Source organism: Antedon mediterranea, chromosome 11 (genome assembly GCF_964355755.1).
Source record: "Antedon mediterranea chromosome 11, ecAntMedi1.1, whole genome shotgun sequence".
NCBI classification, from domain to species: domain Eukaryota; kingdom Metazoa; phylum Echinodermata; class Crinoidea; order Comatulida; family Antedonidae; genus Antedon; species Antedon mediterranea.
In genome coordinates this window covers 16,955,097-16,973,841 of record NC_092680.1, presented here as the reverse complement: position 1 = coordinate 16,973,841, position 18,745 = coordinate 16,955,097, and the positions used below count along the sequence as shown (strand labels likewise).

The 18,745-nt window shown below is 34.3% G+C and overlaps 2 protein-coding genes across 3 annotated transcripts; one reads left to right on the top strand and one right to left on the bottom strand.

Moving 5' to 3' along the window:
* Positions 1–211: 211 nt before the first annotated feature.
* On the top strand, positions 212–8,632 carry LOC140062084 (DDB1- and CUL4-associated factor 12-like). 2 transcript variants are annotated; one of them, XM_072108131.1, is made up of 8 exons: positions 212–455; positions 1,639–1,737; positions 2,276–2,514; positions 4,877–5,195; positions 5,504–5,661; positions 6,809–7,031; positions 7,312–7,469; positions 8,006–8,632. In XM_072108131.1, the coding sequence occupies exons 3-8, from the start codon at positions 2,314–2,316 to the stop codon at positions 8,159–8,161; spliced, it is 1,215 nt and encodes a 404-aa protein (XP_071964232.1). In that variant the 5' UTR covers positions 212–455; positions 1,639–1,737; positions 2,276–2,313; the 3' UTR covers positions 8,162–8,632. The 2 variants fall into 2 exon arrangements, with proteins under 2 accessions (XP_071964232.1, XP_071964231.1); XM_072108130.1 differs by having other exon boundaries at positions 212–460.
* An 855-nt stretch (positions 8,633–9,487) lies between these two features.
* On the bottom strand, positions 9,488–17,487 carry LOC140062083 (programmed cell death protein 7-like). Its single transcript, XM_072108129.1, has 10 exons — positions 17,348–17,487; positions 15,978–16,927; positions 15,413–15,553; positions 14,817–14,906; positions 14,481–14,612; positions 13,558–13,696; positions 12,925–13,037; positions 12,697–12,817; positions 11,530–11,614; positions 9,488–11,210 (listed from the first exon to the last, which is right to left on the bottom strand). Exons 1-10 carry the CDS (start codon positions 17,349–17,351, stop codon positions 11,087–11,089), a joined length of 1,899 nt encoding a protein of 632 aa, XP_071964230.1. The 5' UTR covers positions 17,352–17,487; the 3' UTR covers positions 9,488–11,086.
* Positions 17,488–18,745: the final 1,258 nt, after the last annotated feature.

Sequence of the window (18,745 nt, the reverse complement as noted above, 5' to 3'; positions counted from 1 at the left end):
CACAATGCATGAATGACTGCCATGTTCTTTAGGATGTTAGGCAATTATTGAATTCTCGTTAACGAAACTGAGAAAAAGAATGTATTCAAAAGTCTACAGAAAATAAAATCGTCCTTATAAAAAATGAATATACATATCATGAGCTTCTATCCCTGTGTGACGAAATATTTTACTATGACGTCATAGTACTTTGTGTACGCGCGAATCGTCAATTGTCGCCCGCCCGCCGCGCGTACCATGCCACACACCGAGCGCGAGGATCGAGGAGTGTGTGGGAAAAAACAACGTTCCTCTTCTAATTTTTGTCAATCGGAAGCGCGTCACCTGAGCGCGCGCGGTTGAATACAAAAAGTAAACATTACTTCCGAAAAACAGAGATAGGCTTACGTTCCTTCACGTCAGAATGACAAAATATTTGTTTGGAATCATCAGTCATTTCGGCTTAGATTAGTCAAGTCAAGTAAGTAACAATATTTTCTAAGATAGAAACTGGCTAGAATATATTATTGAATATCTATTCCTATCCTAGCTACCCTAGCCTAGGCTTAAAGGCCCTACTTATACTATCCTAGCTAGGCCTAGCTAGGCCTAGGCCTAGTTAGCTAAAGCTAGCTAGGCCAAGGCCTACTACTAGAGGGCCTAATAGGCCTACTAATCTAGCCTAGGCCTACTAGGCTACTCTAGTAGTACTGGTAGTAGTAGGCATCATCATATATGGCCAGGCCTTCTAGCAGGCTAGTCTACTACCAGTGTCTGTAGGCCTAGCAAGCCTCCTACTACTACTAGGCTAGGTCTCTATCTACAGTAGGTAGGCTAGGCCCAGAGAAGAGAGTACTAGGCTAGCTAGTAGGCCTAGCAGGCTAGTTAGAGGTTGGTCTAGGCTGAGACTAGTTGTAAACGAGGGTTTGTTGGTAGTTAGTTAGTAGTAGATTCGCCAGCCAGGCCTAGCTAGTAGACCCTTTTTTAGTCTAGCAGCCTAACTAATACACCATCATATATTTGGCGTTTGTTTGTTACTGCTGTTTCAACCCACTTTTTTTGTAGTATTTCGACTCGACTAAAGAATTGACTACCATGATCAACATTTTTTACTGTATTTTATCACTTTTTGATATTATTATTAGAGTTGTACTTATATTCATGGTATTTATTTATTATTTTACCATATTACATCCAAAAAATAAACATCTGAATAAATGCCTCCCTCGAATAAATGTCCCACAAAAACCCTCCTGAACAATAAACGCCCTGCTGCGTTTATACAAATAAATACAGTATTTAAGTCATCACCGTTAATTTATCGATTGATAATGCTTACAACTCAAAGCCGGTAGCCAGGGCTCGAAATACCCCTAGAAGTGCCCTATTCAAACTAGAGACCGGCAGTGAAAATTCTAGTAAATAGGCTTACTCAGTCCTATGACTTCACATAGCTAGCAAGCAAATTCTTTTCATATAATCTATCATTTCTTCAGTTGCTTACGCTTGCACTTTTTGCGGAAAAAAGAACTCTATTTCCAACATTCTGGCTACAGGCTTGTCACTCGTCGTAGGCATAGCCATTGTGCATTACAACTCGGCCAACTGTTATAAAATTAATAATTATTGTATGATTGAATTTTTTTTCTTTCCATACAGACTACAACACTGTTAATGTAGGTTAGAGTATATTGACCTCAAAATCAATTGACATTCAACTGAAATGAAATTACGACTGAAATGATAAATTGGCATAAGGTAGGTTATAATACAGTAGTAATATTATACACAAAAAATAATTTTAATGTGAATAAGAAATGAATTAAATTTTTAATTATTATTTCAAAAAATGAGTATAAAGAAACGGAAATATTATTATTATTAGCGGTGCTTATAACATTAACAAATTTAAACATAAACCATTCAAACTTAAATCAAGAATGTGTTTTGCTTGTTGATTGTTAAAACAGTTTTATACCTAGCTCTCCTTAATTAAGGGGACATCTTTGGCACCCAAAAAAGTTGTCCAAAATTGTTAAAAGACTGTATAATTATTTTCCCCTCCTTTCATGAGAGTCATGAGAGAATTCCCCTTATTAAAGGTCTTTCACATCTGTTCTGGCAAGTTCGATTTGATTTGCCGGTGCCAGACCAGAACCGTGCTGGAACCGGTGTGAAAGACCCTTTAGATAGGTGCTGATCAGTTTGCCTAGTATACAAACATTTTTTCTTAAATACTACAGTCAACTATTATGTTTGATACTATGATTTTGTTTCATTTGTTTTTACATAAAAGGTTAATTGAATAAATGCGAAGTTCATATAGTCCTGATAATGTCCATCTACAGCTTCTTACAAGATCGTAGCTATGGCTTCACTGACGGACTCTCAGAGCAAGTCTTGTATCGGCTTGCTTATCGCCGGATTCCGTCTTTATTTCGTGAAGCTGAAATCAATCTAGATAGTCTAAATAAAGTATTTGCTTCAAAATGGCTTTCTTCTAGAGAGGTAGTTCTTGGCACAAAGTGTAACAAGGTTTGTGAATTTATTATGAATGTGTTTGCAGTGTTCAGGGGAAAATTTCATTTTTTAATTTTGTTTAGCAATATTGCTAATCAAACTGATTTTTGAGTCGAGAAACATAGTTTTGTATTGTATTTTTTGCTACACAAATTTAAAAATCTGTAGCAAAAAGGTTGTTTTGTATAGCTTTTTGCTATGCTACACTGGCGAAATTATTCCCTGGTGTTGCATTGTTTTATATGCTTTTTGTTTTGTTTTTTCATGTTTATTTTTTACCGCTACTGTTCTAATGCTCCATCTACTTTATGTGACAAAAAAATGTAATGTGCCCATATGGACATGATGATGTCATATCACTACCATAATTTAGCACATCTACCATATTTGGGCACATCACTTTTTTTGTCAAACTACAGTAGTTTGATAGTGTAGACAGAGCTTTAGTGTCTCAGATAAATAAATATGTCTAGAGTATAATAAAATTATAGCATCTATCTATTATGGTTTCGTGTTGACTTCCTTGTTCATTCATTCAAATATCCAGATCACAATGGTTTGAAATCTAATTTATAATCTAGTGAGGTCAGGTATTTTTTGGGAAAAATGCTCATGCTGATCATCAATGCTTACTAGACTGTGTGAAACATTTATGTCTAGCGGTCAGTCTAATTACCGAAAACAACCGAAAATAACCGAAAACAACCATAAACAACCGAAAACAACCACAAACAACCATAAACAACCAAAAACAACCATAAACAACCGAAAACGAACCGAAAACAAACCGAAAACAACATAAAATAATCTAAATACCGAAAACAAATTTGTATAATATTTTTTAAATGTCGCCCTCTATTGATGGGTGTTTCTAAATCTAAGACCATAACAGAGACAAAAAACCGCGCGCGCAAAAGCCAAGGAAGACCCTACGATGGCAGTGTGCACAAAATACAACTAAAAATCGTACAATCAATCAATTGATAACATCGCATTTACTTACAGAATCTATAAAAATATTTTAATTTTAGTCTTTCGATTTTTGATCCAGAAACCCTTACAATAATTATGAATATGTTAATCCATAGTATAGAAAGTAAATTGACTATGGTTAATCATGATCAATTTAATTATAGATTTTCAAAGATAAATTATACAAAGATACTAGGGACTATAAAGTATACTTAAAAGAAGCTCACTATAAAGGATTCACAATAAAATCTATTCAGTAAAATTACTGTAGTCGAGTAAATAACGTTTTTATCCTTAATCGCTTCAGTATTCACTTAAGTGACGAAACCGGGGACGAAAACGCAAAGTTAGGTAAAATCATGCTTTGTTTTTGAAAAGACTAAAAACGAAATGTGTTTATAGATTTTGTAAGTAAATGTAGTCTACGGTGTATTTCATTGAATTTGTACGATTTTGAGTTGTATTTTGTGCACACTACCATTTCGTAGGGTCTTCCATGATTTTTGCGCCTCTGTGTATGGTCTTAGCTTTAGAAACACCCATCAATAGAGGGCGACATTAAAAAAAATATTATACAAAATTTGTTTTCGGTATTTAGATTTTTTAAATTTTGTTTTCGGTTTGTTTTCGGTTGTTTACGGTTGTTTTCGGTTGTTTATGGTTGTTTTCGGTTGTTTTCGGTTATTTTCGGTTGTTTTCGGTTATTTTCGGTTGTTTTCGGTAATTAGACTGACCCATGTCTAGGCTTGACCTTACAAAAGTCATGACTGAACGATTTTGTTCAATTAGGTATCAGTCACAGTACAGCACTCAAAAGTTTGTTTGTTATTACTGTGCAGTACCTATACTTATTTTTTTTCAATCTACTAAAACCGACTGCTGTTCCCTGTACATTATTTTTTCTTTCTTCTTCCCTGCTTGTTTTTTCTTCAGCTATTCAGTGTAAAATGCATGCAAATTTTATGTATGTAATCTTCACAAGATTTTGCAATATGCATTATTAAATTCTGACTATAGGGTTTAGATAACTCTCTTTGTATGATACAGTAGTTTAATAAGTACTTAGGCTTACATCTGATTTTGATTATCAAAACAAAATATATATCCTTTGTGACATCATGATGACTAATTAATTACTTGTTAAAATTTTGACTGTTTACAAAGGTGGGAGAAAAACCAAGACTAAAAAAGATGAAAAATGCAAAACTAGATGTATTGTAGATTTTAAAAGAATTGGCTGTTAGCTAGAAATATACAATAAATTAACTTGATTTATTTGGTGAACAAAAATATTGAGGTGAGGTAAAAGTGCTATATCAAATATCACTACATTGATATTGTTTTTGATAGGTCATTTCAATTTTTTCTTGAAAAATATAATTGCTAATTTTTCTTATAATTTCAGGTCGTTAAACTTGATGTTGTTACAGGAGAGAAAGTTCAAATCCCGTCGTTAAAGGGAAGGAGTTCAACTCAACCTACCCGTAGTTTTGACTTTGCAAATTTCTTCTCTTTCTATTACAATACTTTTAATTCTAATTCATGTGGTATACATAGTATAGACATTAACCCCAGTGGGACATTATTAGCGACTGGTGGTGATAATCCAAATGAATTAGCCGTGTACAAACTACCGAGTTTTGATCCTGTCTGTGTCGGAGAAAACTGTCACAGCGATTGGATTTTTGACATTGTTTGGTTGGACGATGAGTTTCTTGTAACAGGTTTGTTATAATTGTTAACTATTATTTATTAATTAAGATAATAATTTTATATGGCAGTTCTGACACAAACCAAAGCAATACAATCGGCACAGGTTCAAGGCACTCCTCGACCATAGTACTGTAGGACAAGTCATCTCAGTACCTCTGCTGTCTGGTGGTCTAACAGTAGATGTAAAATAGAAGTTGTTGGTTTTATGATGTTATGGAGTAATAACACAATGATTTTACGTAATGTTTGCACAATTTTTTTTACATTTTGCTATCATGCTGCTTTCAAAGTTTCATTCTGTTAAATTGTTTGCCCATAGGTGGCCGGGATGGCTATTTAGGATTGTTCCAAGTCAAAAATGATCTCCAAGAAAGTGTTGGTCAATTTGACAGCCATTCTTTCCTATCACCTCATGAGAAAAAGAAATGCGACGACTGTAAGAAAGTACGGGCCATTAAATTTAACAAGGACACCAATGTAAGTAATATTTTTATTTATAACCTTTCAAATCGATGTATTCGGTAAAATATTAGACTGTATAATTATAGAAAAACAAATTAAATACAGTCAACTCTCTAAAAACCGGAAATATCTGCTCACGTTTGGCGCACACTTGAGGAAAATGACACGCATGCCAAAAAATATTAAACATGATAGATATTTTCCTCAGCGGCATGCATGGCCGATTCCTCACAAAATTCCTGGCGCACACTGTGAGCAAAGTGCAAGTTGGCTCAGCCGATAGCTCTAGTGTATGCCGGACTTTACTGTATTCATGCCATTATTTACCTTGGTTTATTACTCAGCTGTTCCATTGATAGTTTTTTTACCATCATAAACAGTCTGTTATTTGTTTACAAAGTGTAATAATATACTGGTATGTGGTTAATCCATTGACTGTTGTTATTTGTTGATGTATATCTCCTCAATTGCACGTGCAATGGAATAATACTGTAATATTCCATTACATGGGAAGCAAGGCGTGTAATAATAGATTGTATTGTACTGGACAATCCTATTAAAGAAATTGGTTTAAATATATAGCGTAACCATCATACAATTAAGGCCAAATAAAATGGATTAGATTAATCTATGAGGACAATTATTTTGTTGAATAGACGTGTTCTATAAAAAGTCCTTTCCTTTTTTCATCACAGAATCGAACACTAAATAAAAATATTGCCACAATACTGTAAATTCAAAAGAACATTCAGTAAAATAAAATACCATAGCTAATATTAAAATATTTGTTTACAGTATTCAGCCTTATGAAAGTGTTCAGGCCTACAATTATCTTTGAAGTGTCATATTTTTGGTCAATTCAGGCCTAGACAGACATTAAAAAAGAATCACAAAAAAAATCATTATGCCATGGAGAATGTTGTGTCATACTAAACTTCACAAGCTAAACCAAATGCATACTAGAAAACAAAGCCCCTACTATAACTCTAAATACTAACCCTTTAAAGTATCATCGCCCGGACATGTGTGGTACTATTATATATAGCATTGTGTTACATGTTGTGTTTAGCAAGACCGAACAAAAAATGCATTGCATAGATTTTACATTCATACATTACAAACAATTTAATTACCCTAAGATTAAATGTGTTTAATTTTGCAGGAGCTAGCAGTTCTATCGCCTGATGGCCTGTTCCAGACGTGGGATATGCACCGGTTTGAAAAGTCATTTACACAACGTCTTGATCAGTGCGAAGAGAATGTGTGTATGAGTCTCTCTGAAGACAATCCTGTCTACGTAGTTGGTTCACAGTCTCACATTACATTTCTTGATCCCCGTATTCTGAAATCAGTTTGTGTTATATCATCTGCTGAGAGAGATAGCGGTGAGTTTTTTTCCTTGAAAATTGATTTTAAAAATGATTTTATCATTTGCAGTTCAGCTGTTGAAACCTTAATTAACAGCTGAAGTAAAACATTGAATTTGTTTGTAGGTTTATTATTTTTATACTTAATGATTAAATATACAGTGGTCATTTTGAGGAGTGATCCTTCCCACTTCTAAGTTCTATGTTGCCTATTTCACTCTCTAGTAGCTTAGTATATTATCTATGGTATTAGCTGATATATAATAAATAACAGCTGGTAATGTATACATTTTTACAGGTGTCCGTTCGTTGTCCTTCAACAATGAATTATTGACGGTGGGAACTGGTAATGGTGCAATTCTGTTCTACGACATCAGGAATAAAAAGTACCTACAGTGTGGTTGTTGTTCAGGAGAACAAACAACGCTGAGGCTTAGGACCGGAGAAGGTTGGCTGGCGAGTATTCACTTAAAATATGTTTAATATTGCTATGCAATTTTTGGTTTTTAAGCTAACTCTTTCAAGGGCTACAATTGAACATGTTCATGTTCAATACATACAACAATTGTGTACAAAGTTTGTTTTCCAGGGTGTTCTAAAGTTAAGCCAGAGTATTGTAATTTACACTGTAGCTGCAAAATATCATACATAAATGACATGGTACTTTTAAATATGAAACTTTATTTACATACAACCTATACATGATGATAATTGTTATTCAGGGGCCCTTAATCTGGATTTTTGGTCCCTGCATTTCTTGAGCTTCTGGCGAAGCATAGAGATATTATAGTGAACTATAATATCTCTATGGGTGAAGGCATCGTCACTCGCCTCTCTATAGGAAATATTTTCACTAGGCCTACAGTAGGCCTATTATATCAATGTCCATGCAGACAGGTTGAACACTCAATTTGAGCATGTTTACATAGAAGACCAAAAACTGTACTTAAGAAGTAAATTAATAACATGTTTTAATTATTTTTAACTTGCAGTCTAAAGATGAGATGTATGTAGAGTACTTCTTCAATGAATGCTTCCCAAACTCTGTTTACACACACTGTTACAATAACACAAGGACAAAGCTATTTACAGCCGGTGGACCGTTACCTTCAGGTCTAACTGGAAACTATGCTGCAGTATGGCAATAATAGAATTTGTATCAATGTTGACAACAAACACCAAGCAGTGATGTAGCGACTGATGTATCTAGTGCAATGTCCCAACAGCGATGTGTGATGTTATATTATAGCAGTTAAAGAAGAGATGAAAGAAATATTTGCTATTTTTATGTTACTGAATCTTCTTTGATATCAAATGCTGAACGGTAGATGTACCATATCTACAGTGTCTGCTTGTTAAAAATAAACACAGATAAAAACAATTATATTTTATAAACTTCAATTATACAGTAATGTAATATAATGCATAAAAGGCGTACAGTATTGTGTTCATAATTACATTTTATACGCACACATACGTAATACACACATTATATGCTAATAATAAATGCAAGTAAATTTCTAAATATAAATAAGTATAAAAATGTAGACCTAAATGTAGTTATCTTCTCTTTCAATTTTAAAATGATGTTATGACCTCAACTTTCTTTTTTTTGGAGAGGGTGGGGGGGGGGGGGTGTACAGTATGTTGGGGTACATTTTTGGAAACATTTTGTATTTTTTTGTAAACAATTTATTATTTTAAATTAGTAGTTTCTTAAAATTTTAGTTTTTTCGATTAGCTATCTCAGCAAGTAGCAATTCCGCTAGGTAACCAAATGTTAAGTTCTCTTAAATATATATTAATGTATAGACAGCAACACAAATTACTATAGTTGTTATTTGGTCATACCTAGGTTTACATTCAGAATTCTTGCTAATATTCTCTTAAAAATCTAACTTTAACCCTGTTGAAAATAACATGTTTCAGTTCAGCTGCCATGCAAGACACCTCATTAGCATAATAATGATATAAATTGCTATGTGAATGGTTGTTTGTTTTTGTTCAACTTCATGATGATTGCACATTGCAAATCACATGGAAACATCCAGTGGTTCGCAGGGAATTTTTTATTCACATGTATTATTTAACTGTTTTTACTTTCATGTATTGTATCCATTTAATTGCTTAATATTGTGCGATATTTAAACACCCTAGTGTATACTTGTCATTTGATTGGTTAGTATACACTCAGGTGTGCTAGTTAGTTAATATAATAAATAAATAATTTGGAAAGACTGATTGCAGTCAATCTTTAGTTTTATTTATTATGATACAGTACTTTTTAGTTCCTAATGTAGGTATGTAAATAGTTTTATTTTCAATGTACAGTAAATTTAATTTACATTAACAGTGTTTCAACTTAATGGTTTTTAATTTTTTCTATAAGTGTATTTGTTGAAATATAATATTTTCATTTAAGAAAGACACAAGTGACATAACATTGTTTCATTTTTTATTGAACATTATATGGTTTAAAAATTCAAAATAAATACAGTTTTGCCATTAACATTGAATGCTGTTTCACAGATATTTTTCCATTGATAAATTCTACATTATGTATATTTTATATGCAAACGACAATAAATGGAAGTAATTTTCCACTAATGAATGAATCAAGAAATGTTGTATCACAGAAATTATAGTACTGATCTACTAAGTTAGAGGTTTTCAACTCAACAGGTGGTCTATCAGCTAGATCATTCTTCCATATATGGCTTAATGGAGGTTCTGATGTTATCCATCAGCTAGAGCAGTCTTCCATATATGGCTTGATGGAGGTTCTGATGTTATCCATCAGCTAGAGCAGTCGTCTTCCATATATGGCTTGATGGAGGTTCTGATGTTATCCATCAGCTAGAGCAGTTGTCTTCCATATATGGCTTGATGGAGGTTCTGATGTTATCCATCAGCTAGAGCAGTCTTCCATATATGGCTTGATGGAGGTTCTGATGTTATCCATCAGCTAGAGCAGTCGTCTTCCATATATGGCTTGATGGAGGTTCTGATGTTATCAATCAGCTATAGCAGTCTTCCACATATGGCTTAATAGAGGTTCTGATGTTATCCATCAGCTAGAGCAGTCTTCCATATATGGCTTGATGGAGGTTCTGATGTTATCCATCAGCTAGAGCAGTCTTCCATATATGGCTTGATGGAGGTTCTGATGTTAGCCATCAGCTATAGTAGTCCTCCATATATGGCTTAATGGAGGTTCTGATGTTATCCATCAGCTAGAGCAGTCTTCCATATATGGCTTAATGGAGGTTCTGATGTTATCCATCAGCTAGAGCAGTCCTCCATATATGGCTTGATGGAGGTTCTGATGTTATCCATCAGCTAGAGCATTCTTCTATATATGGCTTGATGGAGGTTCTGATGTTATCCATCAGCTAGAGCATTCTTCCATATATGGCTTGATGGAGGTTCTGATGTTATCCATCAGCTAGAGTAGTCGTCTTCCATATATGGCTTGATGGAGGTTCTGATGTTATCCATCAGCTAGAGCAGTCTTCCATATATGGCTTGATGAAGGTTTTGATGTTATCCAATAGCTAGAGTAGTCCTCCATATATGGCTTGATGGAGGTTCTGATGTTATCCATCAGCTATAGCAGTCTTCCACATATGGCTTAATGGAGGTTCTGATGTTATCCATCAGCTATAGCAGTCTTCCACATATGGCTTGATGGAGGTTCTGATGTTATCCATCAGCTATAGCAGTCTTCCACATATGGCTTAATGGAGGTTCTGATGTTATCCATCAGCTATAGCAGTCTTCCACATATGGCTTGATGGAGGTTCTGATGTTATCCATCAGCTATAGCAGTCTTCCACATATGGCTTGATGGAGGTTCTGATGTTATCCATCAGCTATAGCAGTCTTCCACATATGGCTTAATGGAGGTTCTGATGTTATCCATCAGCTATAGCAGTCTTCCACATATGGCTTGATTGAGGTTCTGATGTTAGCCATCAGGTAGAGCAGTTTTCCATATATGACTTGATGGAAGTTCTGATGTTATCCATCAGCTAGAACAGTCTTCCACATATGGCTTGATGGATGTTCTGATGTTATCCATCAGCTAGAGCAGTCTTCCATATATGGCTTGATGGAGGTTCAGGTTTTACCCATGCTACTGGTATTGATGAGGCACCGTCAGTATGAGGAAGTACGAGACATTGATCCCAAGTGTATCTGCAGTAATAATCATTAAATAAGTAAAACTAATCTAAAATCACACTTAGATCACCCTTATTCACTTAAGCAAAACAAATATTTAATAACGTTCTTAAAGTTGTCTTATCCTGTATCAATTCACTTCCAGACTCATTTTTAGTGTAACTAATATTGGTAAAAGGAATTCTAAAAATTGACTACGCCAAACACGTTTCCTCTTAAATCCTTAAAGATTATTAGCTTTTTGTTGATAGTCCTTCTTATCTCATTTTTAGTTAATCAATTTTATATTACTTTCTTTTTATTGAATGTAAAGTGCTTAAAAAAGATCACCTACCTGACATGTAGAAAGGCATCTATGTTTACTTCAGTTTGTTTATAGAACTCCTTGAATGGTCTCAGCTGTGGATTATGCAGTGTTCCTACAAAAGAGAAAAAAAAGATGGACTGCAACTCGTGTATACTTTCTAAAGACACTAGACATTTTATGTAAAAATAAATACTTTATGAACCTAAATTTAAATGGTTAAAATGTGAAAAATAAGTCGCTTCTAATCATTTAAGCGACCCGCTATAAATCCCAACATGCATCGCACACGGATTGATATTCTCATAATTTTTAGGAAAAAATAACAGGTATTCCCCAATTTGTATTAACGGATTCTGCCAAAAAAGGTAAGACAATTAATTCAACGACGAGAAAACTGTGTGTATGTTACCGCTCTTTACTAGCGCCTTCAAAACTAAGCCTAACTAAGCTAGGCCTAGAAATGTAGTAGCGCATTGTTTTATCTTTTTATCATAACCTTAGAACGCACATTTAAGACAAGAAATGACCTGGTTTAATATTTTGCATTATTTTTACAAAATATCAAAATATATTATCAAAATAAATATCAAAAGGACTAGTGTCTTTAAGTTTAGCTCAGCTTGTTCATCAAGTGTGACTGTTTCAAATACTGGTTTGTTCATTAAAGGCCAACTAAGACAGCATCACACGAAGAGGCACGACAAGACTTCTTGACTAGTTGGTGCTATCCGAGTTAAATCATGATGAGATAGTGTTGGGTGTGGTTTTTAGGGTGCCAGGAACTTTAAATCTGTTTAACTTTCTCCTGACGCGATGAATTGTTGGGCCTCGTCGTACGATGCTGACCTGGCCTTTAGTTGATTAACAATGGGTTTATTAAAAATACATGAATTGCTGGAGAGGAAGTTCACATTTAAACCAGAACGCTAATGCATACTGAACCTATGTATTACAGTTAATGATACAAAATTAGAAGTACATATTTCTTTCACAAACTATATATTGTCTGTGTGTGAAAGAAGTCTATGAGTCAAATGAGGTGATTTGGGGTAGTTGCAGAAGGTAACACAACAGTAAATTGGTTTGATTTATGAGCATGCACATATATCTGTTAAAGTTTATTGATTTTATAGTATAGTGTATGGTGTTTCAATAACAACAATTTTTCATTGATACATAGTTAATTAAACTAACCATCTCCAAATAGTAGCTTTCTCCTAAGCTGTAGTTGCTTATGTTCCTTATCTCTTAGTTTTTGTTGCAATATCTGTCTTTCCTTCTCTTTATTTTCTTCCTGTTCCTCCTCCAGCATTACCTACAATAAAGCACAAAAAAAAGTAGTTATAGTCAAAGATAACTGAAAAAAAAAGATAGGAATTACAGTAATGTGTTGAAGATACAAATTACTTTTAAAAATGTTACCTGCATAGCTTGTTCTTCAGCCGTGTAAACTGCCCTCTGCCTGTTCATAAACTGTTCCATTTTCCCGATACGTTGCTCAAATATAGTTTCTGATGATACTGGCAACAATACACCTACAATAAGGAATCAACTTAATACTTTATTCAAATTAACTTATTGATTATGCAAATATTGATTCATTTTATGCAAATATGCAAAGTCATAGTAGTCTTAGATCCTAAGCATTTCCACAGAAAGATAACCAACACACATTTAAAGCTCTATATCTTCCATTTGGAAACAAGCCTTTGGGTTTAAAGGGTTATCCCCTGCTTTCCGTGTTTTTTTTATTCTATGTAGTTATTTTCATTCATATATTATGCTTTTTTATAAATTGTACTGTCTGTGGAAAGCAATAAATATTACTTACTAAACTAGTCTGACAAAAAAAGTGTGATGTACCCAAATATGGTAGTGGTATGCTTAAATGGTAGTGATATGACATCATCACGTCCATATATGGGCACATCACATTTTTTAAATAATACTATACATACTTTGTGCATGATTTAAAAGTCAATGGGTCGGAATGTATATAGTTTTCCCTGGGTTTTTACAGTTTTCAACAAATGTTTTTAATTGAAATAGTTTTACCTTTTTGTAGTGAGGATGCCTTTCTAACGTGACGTAGTTTACGAAGACCACGTAGCACTTCCAATGTCTTGTCTGCTTCTTTCTTTTTCTTACGAACTTCAAACAGTGTTTTGTCGATATCTTTTTGCAATTGTTTTTCCTGAAATAAATTATAAAATTATAAAAAAATATCAACCAAATCACAGCGATATTTTGAGCCTTGTTCGCACATTGGAATTTAAAAATGTTACCTGAATTTCACCATTGTTTACGCTTGGATAATTTCATGGCTTAGAGTACTAATACTTAACAGTTGTCGTATTCGATTGGGAACTTTCGTTGTCAACATAAAGATTCGTTGAGTACTTTTTGTATTCGAATTGTAAATTTGTGCTCAACAGAAAGTCATTCGAATAGAAAACGTTGACAACGAAAGCTTTTTCGTTAAGAACAATCTCAACGCTCAAAATACTCCGTTAAAGAAGTACTCAACGGAAAAACTACTCAACGGTCCACTCGAATACGACAATTGACATCAAAAACAATTGAAGTGCATAATAGTGAAGGTCAAGAGGTCAAGAACTCCTGGAGTTTACACTAGTCACACGTTCGGATTGGACTTTTAGCCAGAGTGGTTTTACCGAGATCATGGCTTTATATATTCTGTACAAAGATACAGCCTTAATTACACGATCATGTGAACTGACTCCTAAATGGGATAAATCTTTTTCAAAATGGGCTACTCGTATATACATTGTTAACTACAAAATTTATAAATAAAAATAAGAGACGATATGTATTTTGACAGTGTCACTCCTTAAGCTCTGTCTACACTATCAAACTTTATGCGACAAAAAATGTGATGTGCCCATACATGGACACAATGTCATATCACTACAATATTTGGGCTTTACAGCAAAACCACTTAAATGTTACTGACATACCTTTACTTTTTCCAATCTCTCTTTCTCTGCTTTCACAATGTTTGCATCAATTTTCTTATTAACTTCCTCAATATTTTTCAGGTACTCTTGTTGATCTTCAAATTTCATTTGTCGTCGCCTCTTTAAGTTTTGCTTAAAAAAAATTGTAATGTCTTTCTCACCAACTCTGTTATAAGCCCACAACGGAAGGGTGGGATTATTCCCAAAATTACTAATAATGCAATCTTATTTTATATTTAAATATAGATTATAAAGCAAAAAAAAACAAATAAAAATATTTTTTTTAAAGCTTAATACTGTACTAAATAGTGTGGAAGACTTAAATTATCAACTTACTGTCTTTTTCTTCCGTAACTTTAGTTTTTCGGTCAGTTTACATATAAATTCTGGATTAGACAACACAACAGAAACTTCTTTCAATTTACTCTATAAAGTGTATAAAGGAATTAAACATCATCATTATAATACATTTAATAACCAAAATACATTTTCCTCATTTATCACATAAAAATTTGAATCATAATATATAATAATTAAATTGTTTTCAATAATGAATTTTTACTAACAATAGTACAGATATTGATAGTTAATTTGATATTAAATTTTAAGAAATTACATTGTCAGAGTTTTTAACTTAAAATTAATTTCTGGTCGTGGAAAATTAATTTGTAATTAATTTGTAAATACACATATATGTTTATGAGTGCAACGTTGCACAAAATATAAAACATTCATTATTTGTTATATACCACACCTACATTTACCAAGAGGCCGAGGCTTAAACCAATAAAAAAAGCACCACTCCAATTTTGGATACGGAGTAGAACAATTATAGATGGCGTACATCGCAGGTTGATTACGGAATGCGATAAGTAAACAGCCTTGTGTCATGCATGGTTGCATGTTGTTAACAGCAGCAATTTGTTTAGTACCTTGATTTCTGCAACTTGTTGAAGAGCAAGTTGCCAACTCTCTGTATCTATGTCAAGATTCTCAACCAGTAAATCTCGCTGAAGTTTTAAATCATCCAGAAGCTGCTTGTAATTCTTGATCATACCTTTAGCTTGTGGAATCTGTCAAAATAAGAGTAAATCAACTTAAAATGTATATTTGTAAGCACATTTGACATTCACATCCTAATTCATAGTTTGATTTATTTTTTAAAATGTTATGTCTTTAGGCACATGTGGCCAAGGATTACTAATAGTAAATTAATTACTGTCCTATCAGATAGGTGGACAGGGGCTATTTTGTGAACCAGTTCACCGGGGTAGCCCCCTACTCGTCTCGAATGATGATCTGGATTCTTTAAAGTTTACCGGGTTATAACTGTGTACACTGGACCAGACACTGACTTCCACCACTAGAAATAGGAGCGAGTTGGCCTCAAACCCATGCCAATATTGTTGACTCACTAGGTACGGTAAACAATGCCCCTGCCCTAACTGCTCGACCATTTGACTTGCTAGGGTTCAGTCCTAAATCAGCTTCACTTACTTTAATTTGTCCATGATTTGACGTTTTATTTGTTGGTTGTTCCACATGAGTTCTTTTCGATGCAAAATTATCAATCCAGTTCTGGTCTTTCGCTTTTTCTGTCACTACTGTATTTGGTGGTGGAGGGATTGATGGAAGCATACCACTAGGCCAAGGATAATTAACATTTTGAGCATTTTGCAGCCAGTCTCTGTGGCTGCGTTGACCTGGTGTTTGCAACTGAGGTGGGTAGTTCTTGCTGCATATTCCTAGCTCAGGTTGTTGGAAAGAGCTTTGCCTCATTGATGATGGGATAAATGGTTGGCTCTGTTGACCACTTTCAAATTGATTTTCATTTTGTATTGGTGATGGTTTCAAATTAGTACTGTGGTTACCAGCTTCTGGGTTCTCAAAATGGTTTGTTGGAACTTGGCTGGTATTAGATAAAGGAGGATGTGGCCATGAAGGTGGGGGCCCAGCTCCATTGCCAAATGAACTAAATGATGCATTATTTGAACATTTTCCAACATTTTGAAAAGAATTAATTGGTGGTTGATGGTAATTAGCTATTGGGTTTTGTAGGACATATGGTGACTGAGTTTTTGGAGCATGTAGAGTCTTACGTTTCTGAGGTTGATTTGATGGAGTGAAAGATGCTGGTGGGTATGATGGTTGATTTGGTGAGGCGTTTACAGGTTGTGCTGAAAAATGTGGTCTGTAATTATGACTTGAAGGTACAAATGGCGGTGGCTGAGATTGATTTGTATATTGCTGAGGTTTGTTTATTTGGTAGGTTTGCTCAAACTGGTTTTGATGTTGATGAAGTTGTTGGTTCGACTGGCTAACATGATGATTTTCTTGCCTTGTCCATTGATTTTGTACATTGGGCTGCTGTTTGTGTTGCCAAGCTTGTTGATTTTGTTGACTAGATTGTCGGCATTTAGTATGTCTCTGGTCATACTCCTCCATATCTATAATAGAAAAATAGTTTCATGGATAAACAATCCAAACAGTAAATTGAAGGTTGTGTAAATGCTATACGCAATTCCAACGCAATTTGAAATTGCACAAGGACATTCTTGATCTTGTTGAACACAAAATAAACATAGATAGGCATAAAAGTGGAAGCCCTGTATTTTTTGCTTTCTAATTTATGGCCATACTAGGCCATGATAGGCCGTACGGTGTACCAGGCCTATACTAGGCCTAGGCCTCTAGGGCCGACTAGGCCTATATAATACTAGGCTAGGCCTAGCTAGTAGGCCTAGCCTACTAGCCAACAAGAGGCCCTAGGCTAGCCCTACTAGCTAGGCCTGGTAGGTAGCTAGCTAGGCTAATAATATATTTATAGGCCTACTAACTAGGCCTAGCTAATACTTCATTCAACATACTCATGGGTCATCGTCTACGAATGAAATCGATAGTTTTATATTCTAGGCTAGGCCTAGAATGTAAACCTTGCAGACACCGTCAGGCGAACATCTACTCCTAGCTAGGCCTACAATCAAAGAATATAATATCACACTTTGCTACAACCAACCGGCCAGCCAATGAACAGCATGCAGTACACAGCAGCTCTATTTAATTTAATTTAGCGCCCTCTATATAACATTTTAAAGTACTACTGTGTCTCATCAGATCAGAAGTCGACACAAGCTTTATTATCAGCATCAATATTTATTTATTTTTTTTGCATACACAAATGTGATAAGGTTTTGAATTACAATACAATGGATGTACAGTACTATATAAAACCTACAATTGTTTAACATTTAAATGCAGGACCGTGACGACATAAAACCTATAGCCTACATAAGTAGCTCACGTCACTCAGATATTATTATTTTGTCTCTCTGGAATCAGCATCGCCATCATCATCATAATCGTTGATCATCATCATCACCAACGTTTTATTATAGTCGTTATGATTATTAACACCATCACGTAATTGTCACATAAATCCCAATCATCATCGTATAATCAATCCTTTTCCCCACAATCATCATCATGATGGGCCTAATCATCTTCGTAATATTAAACAATATGCATTTTCTTTGATTTTATTTTTTGATCAATATCATTTGAATTTCGTTATAAACCCGTCAGTCAGTTATAAAATGCAAACAACATTTAAAAATAAAACGTGGTTTCTTTTTTATATACAGTATAATTATTCAACAACATTTTGTGGAGATTGATTGTCCATCGGGCAAAAATTAAAATCAATCAATAACACTTGAATTCTATAATCTGTATGTATAATCATTTAATGTAACACTGATTTTAAAATGCAGCATTTAAATCACTGTACATACAATTGTACAGCGATCTCGATACATGTTATTAAATCATTTACAATCAATAATATCAAATATTTGTGATTTTAAGATGCAGTATTTATATCTCACCCATAGATTATATTGTACAGCGATCTCGATACATATTATGTTTATTCAATCATTTGCTAATCAACATTCATACTAAAACTAAATAAACATATACATTGAGAAAGAACAATTACAATGTAGCCTAATAGTAATCCAGAACTGTTATTAGAGAGGTTTTGCAATCTTACGAATACGATAACGAAAACGGATACGTCACGCACACGTATTCGTTTTTCGTAAGCCAGTAAAAATCTGTTTCGCATGGCAACGAAATATTGAGGGCTCGTCCAAAATATGACTGCGGTAAATTTGAGCGAAGCGGGGGTACGTGTTGCTTGGTGCTTGGCTGCCTAGGCCTAGCGTAACATCAAAGCGAGTGAGGACTTCAAAAACTGCTATTTA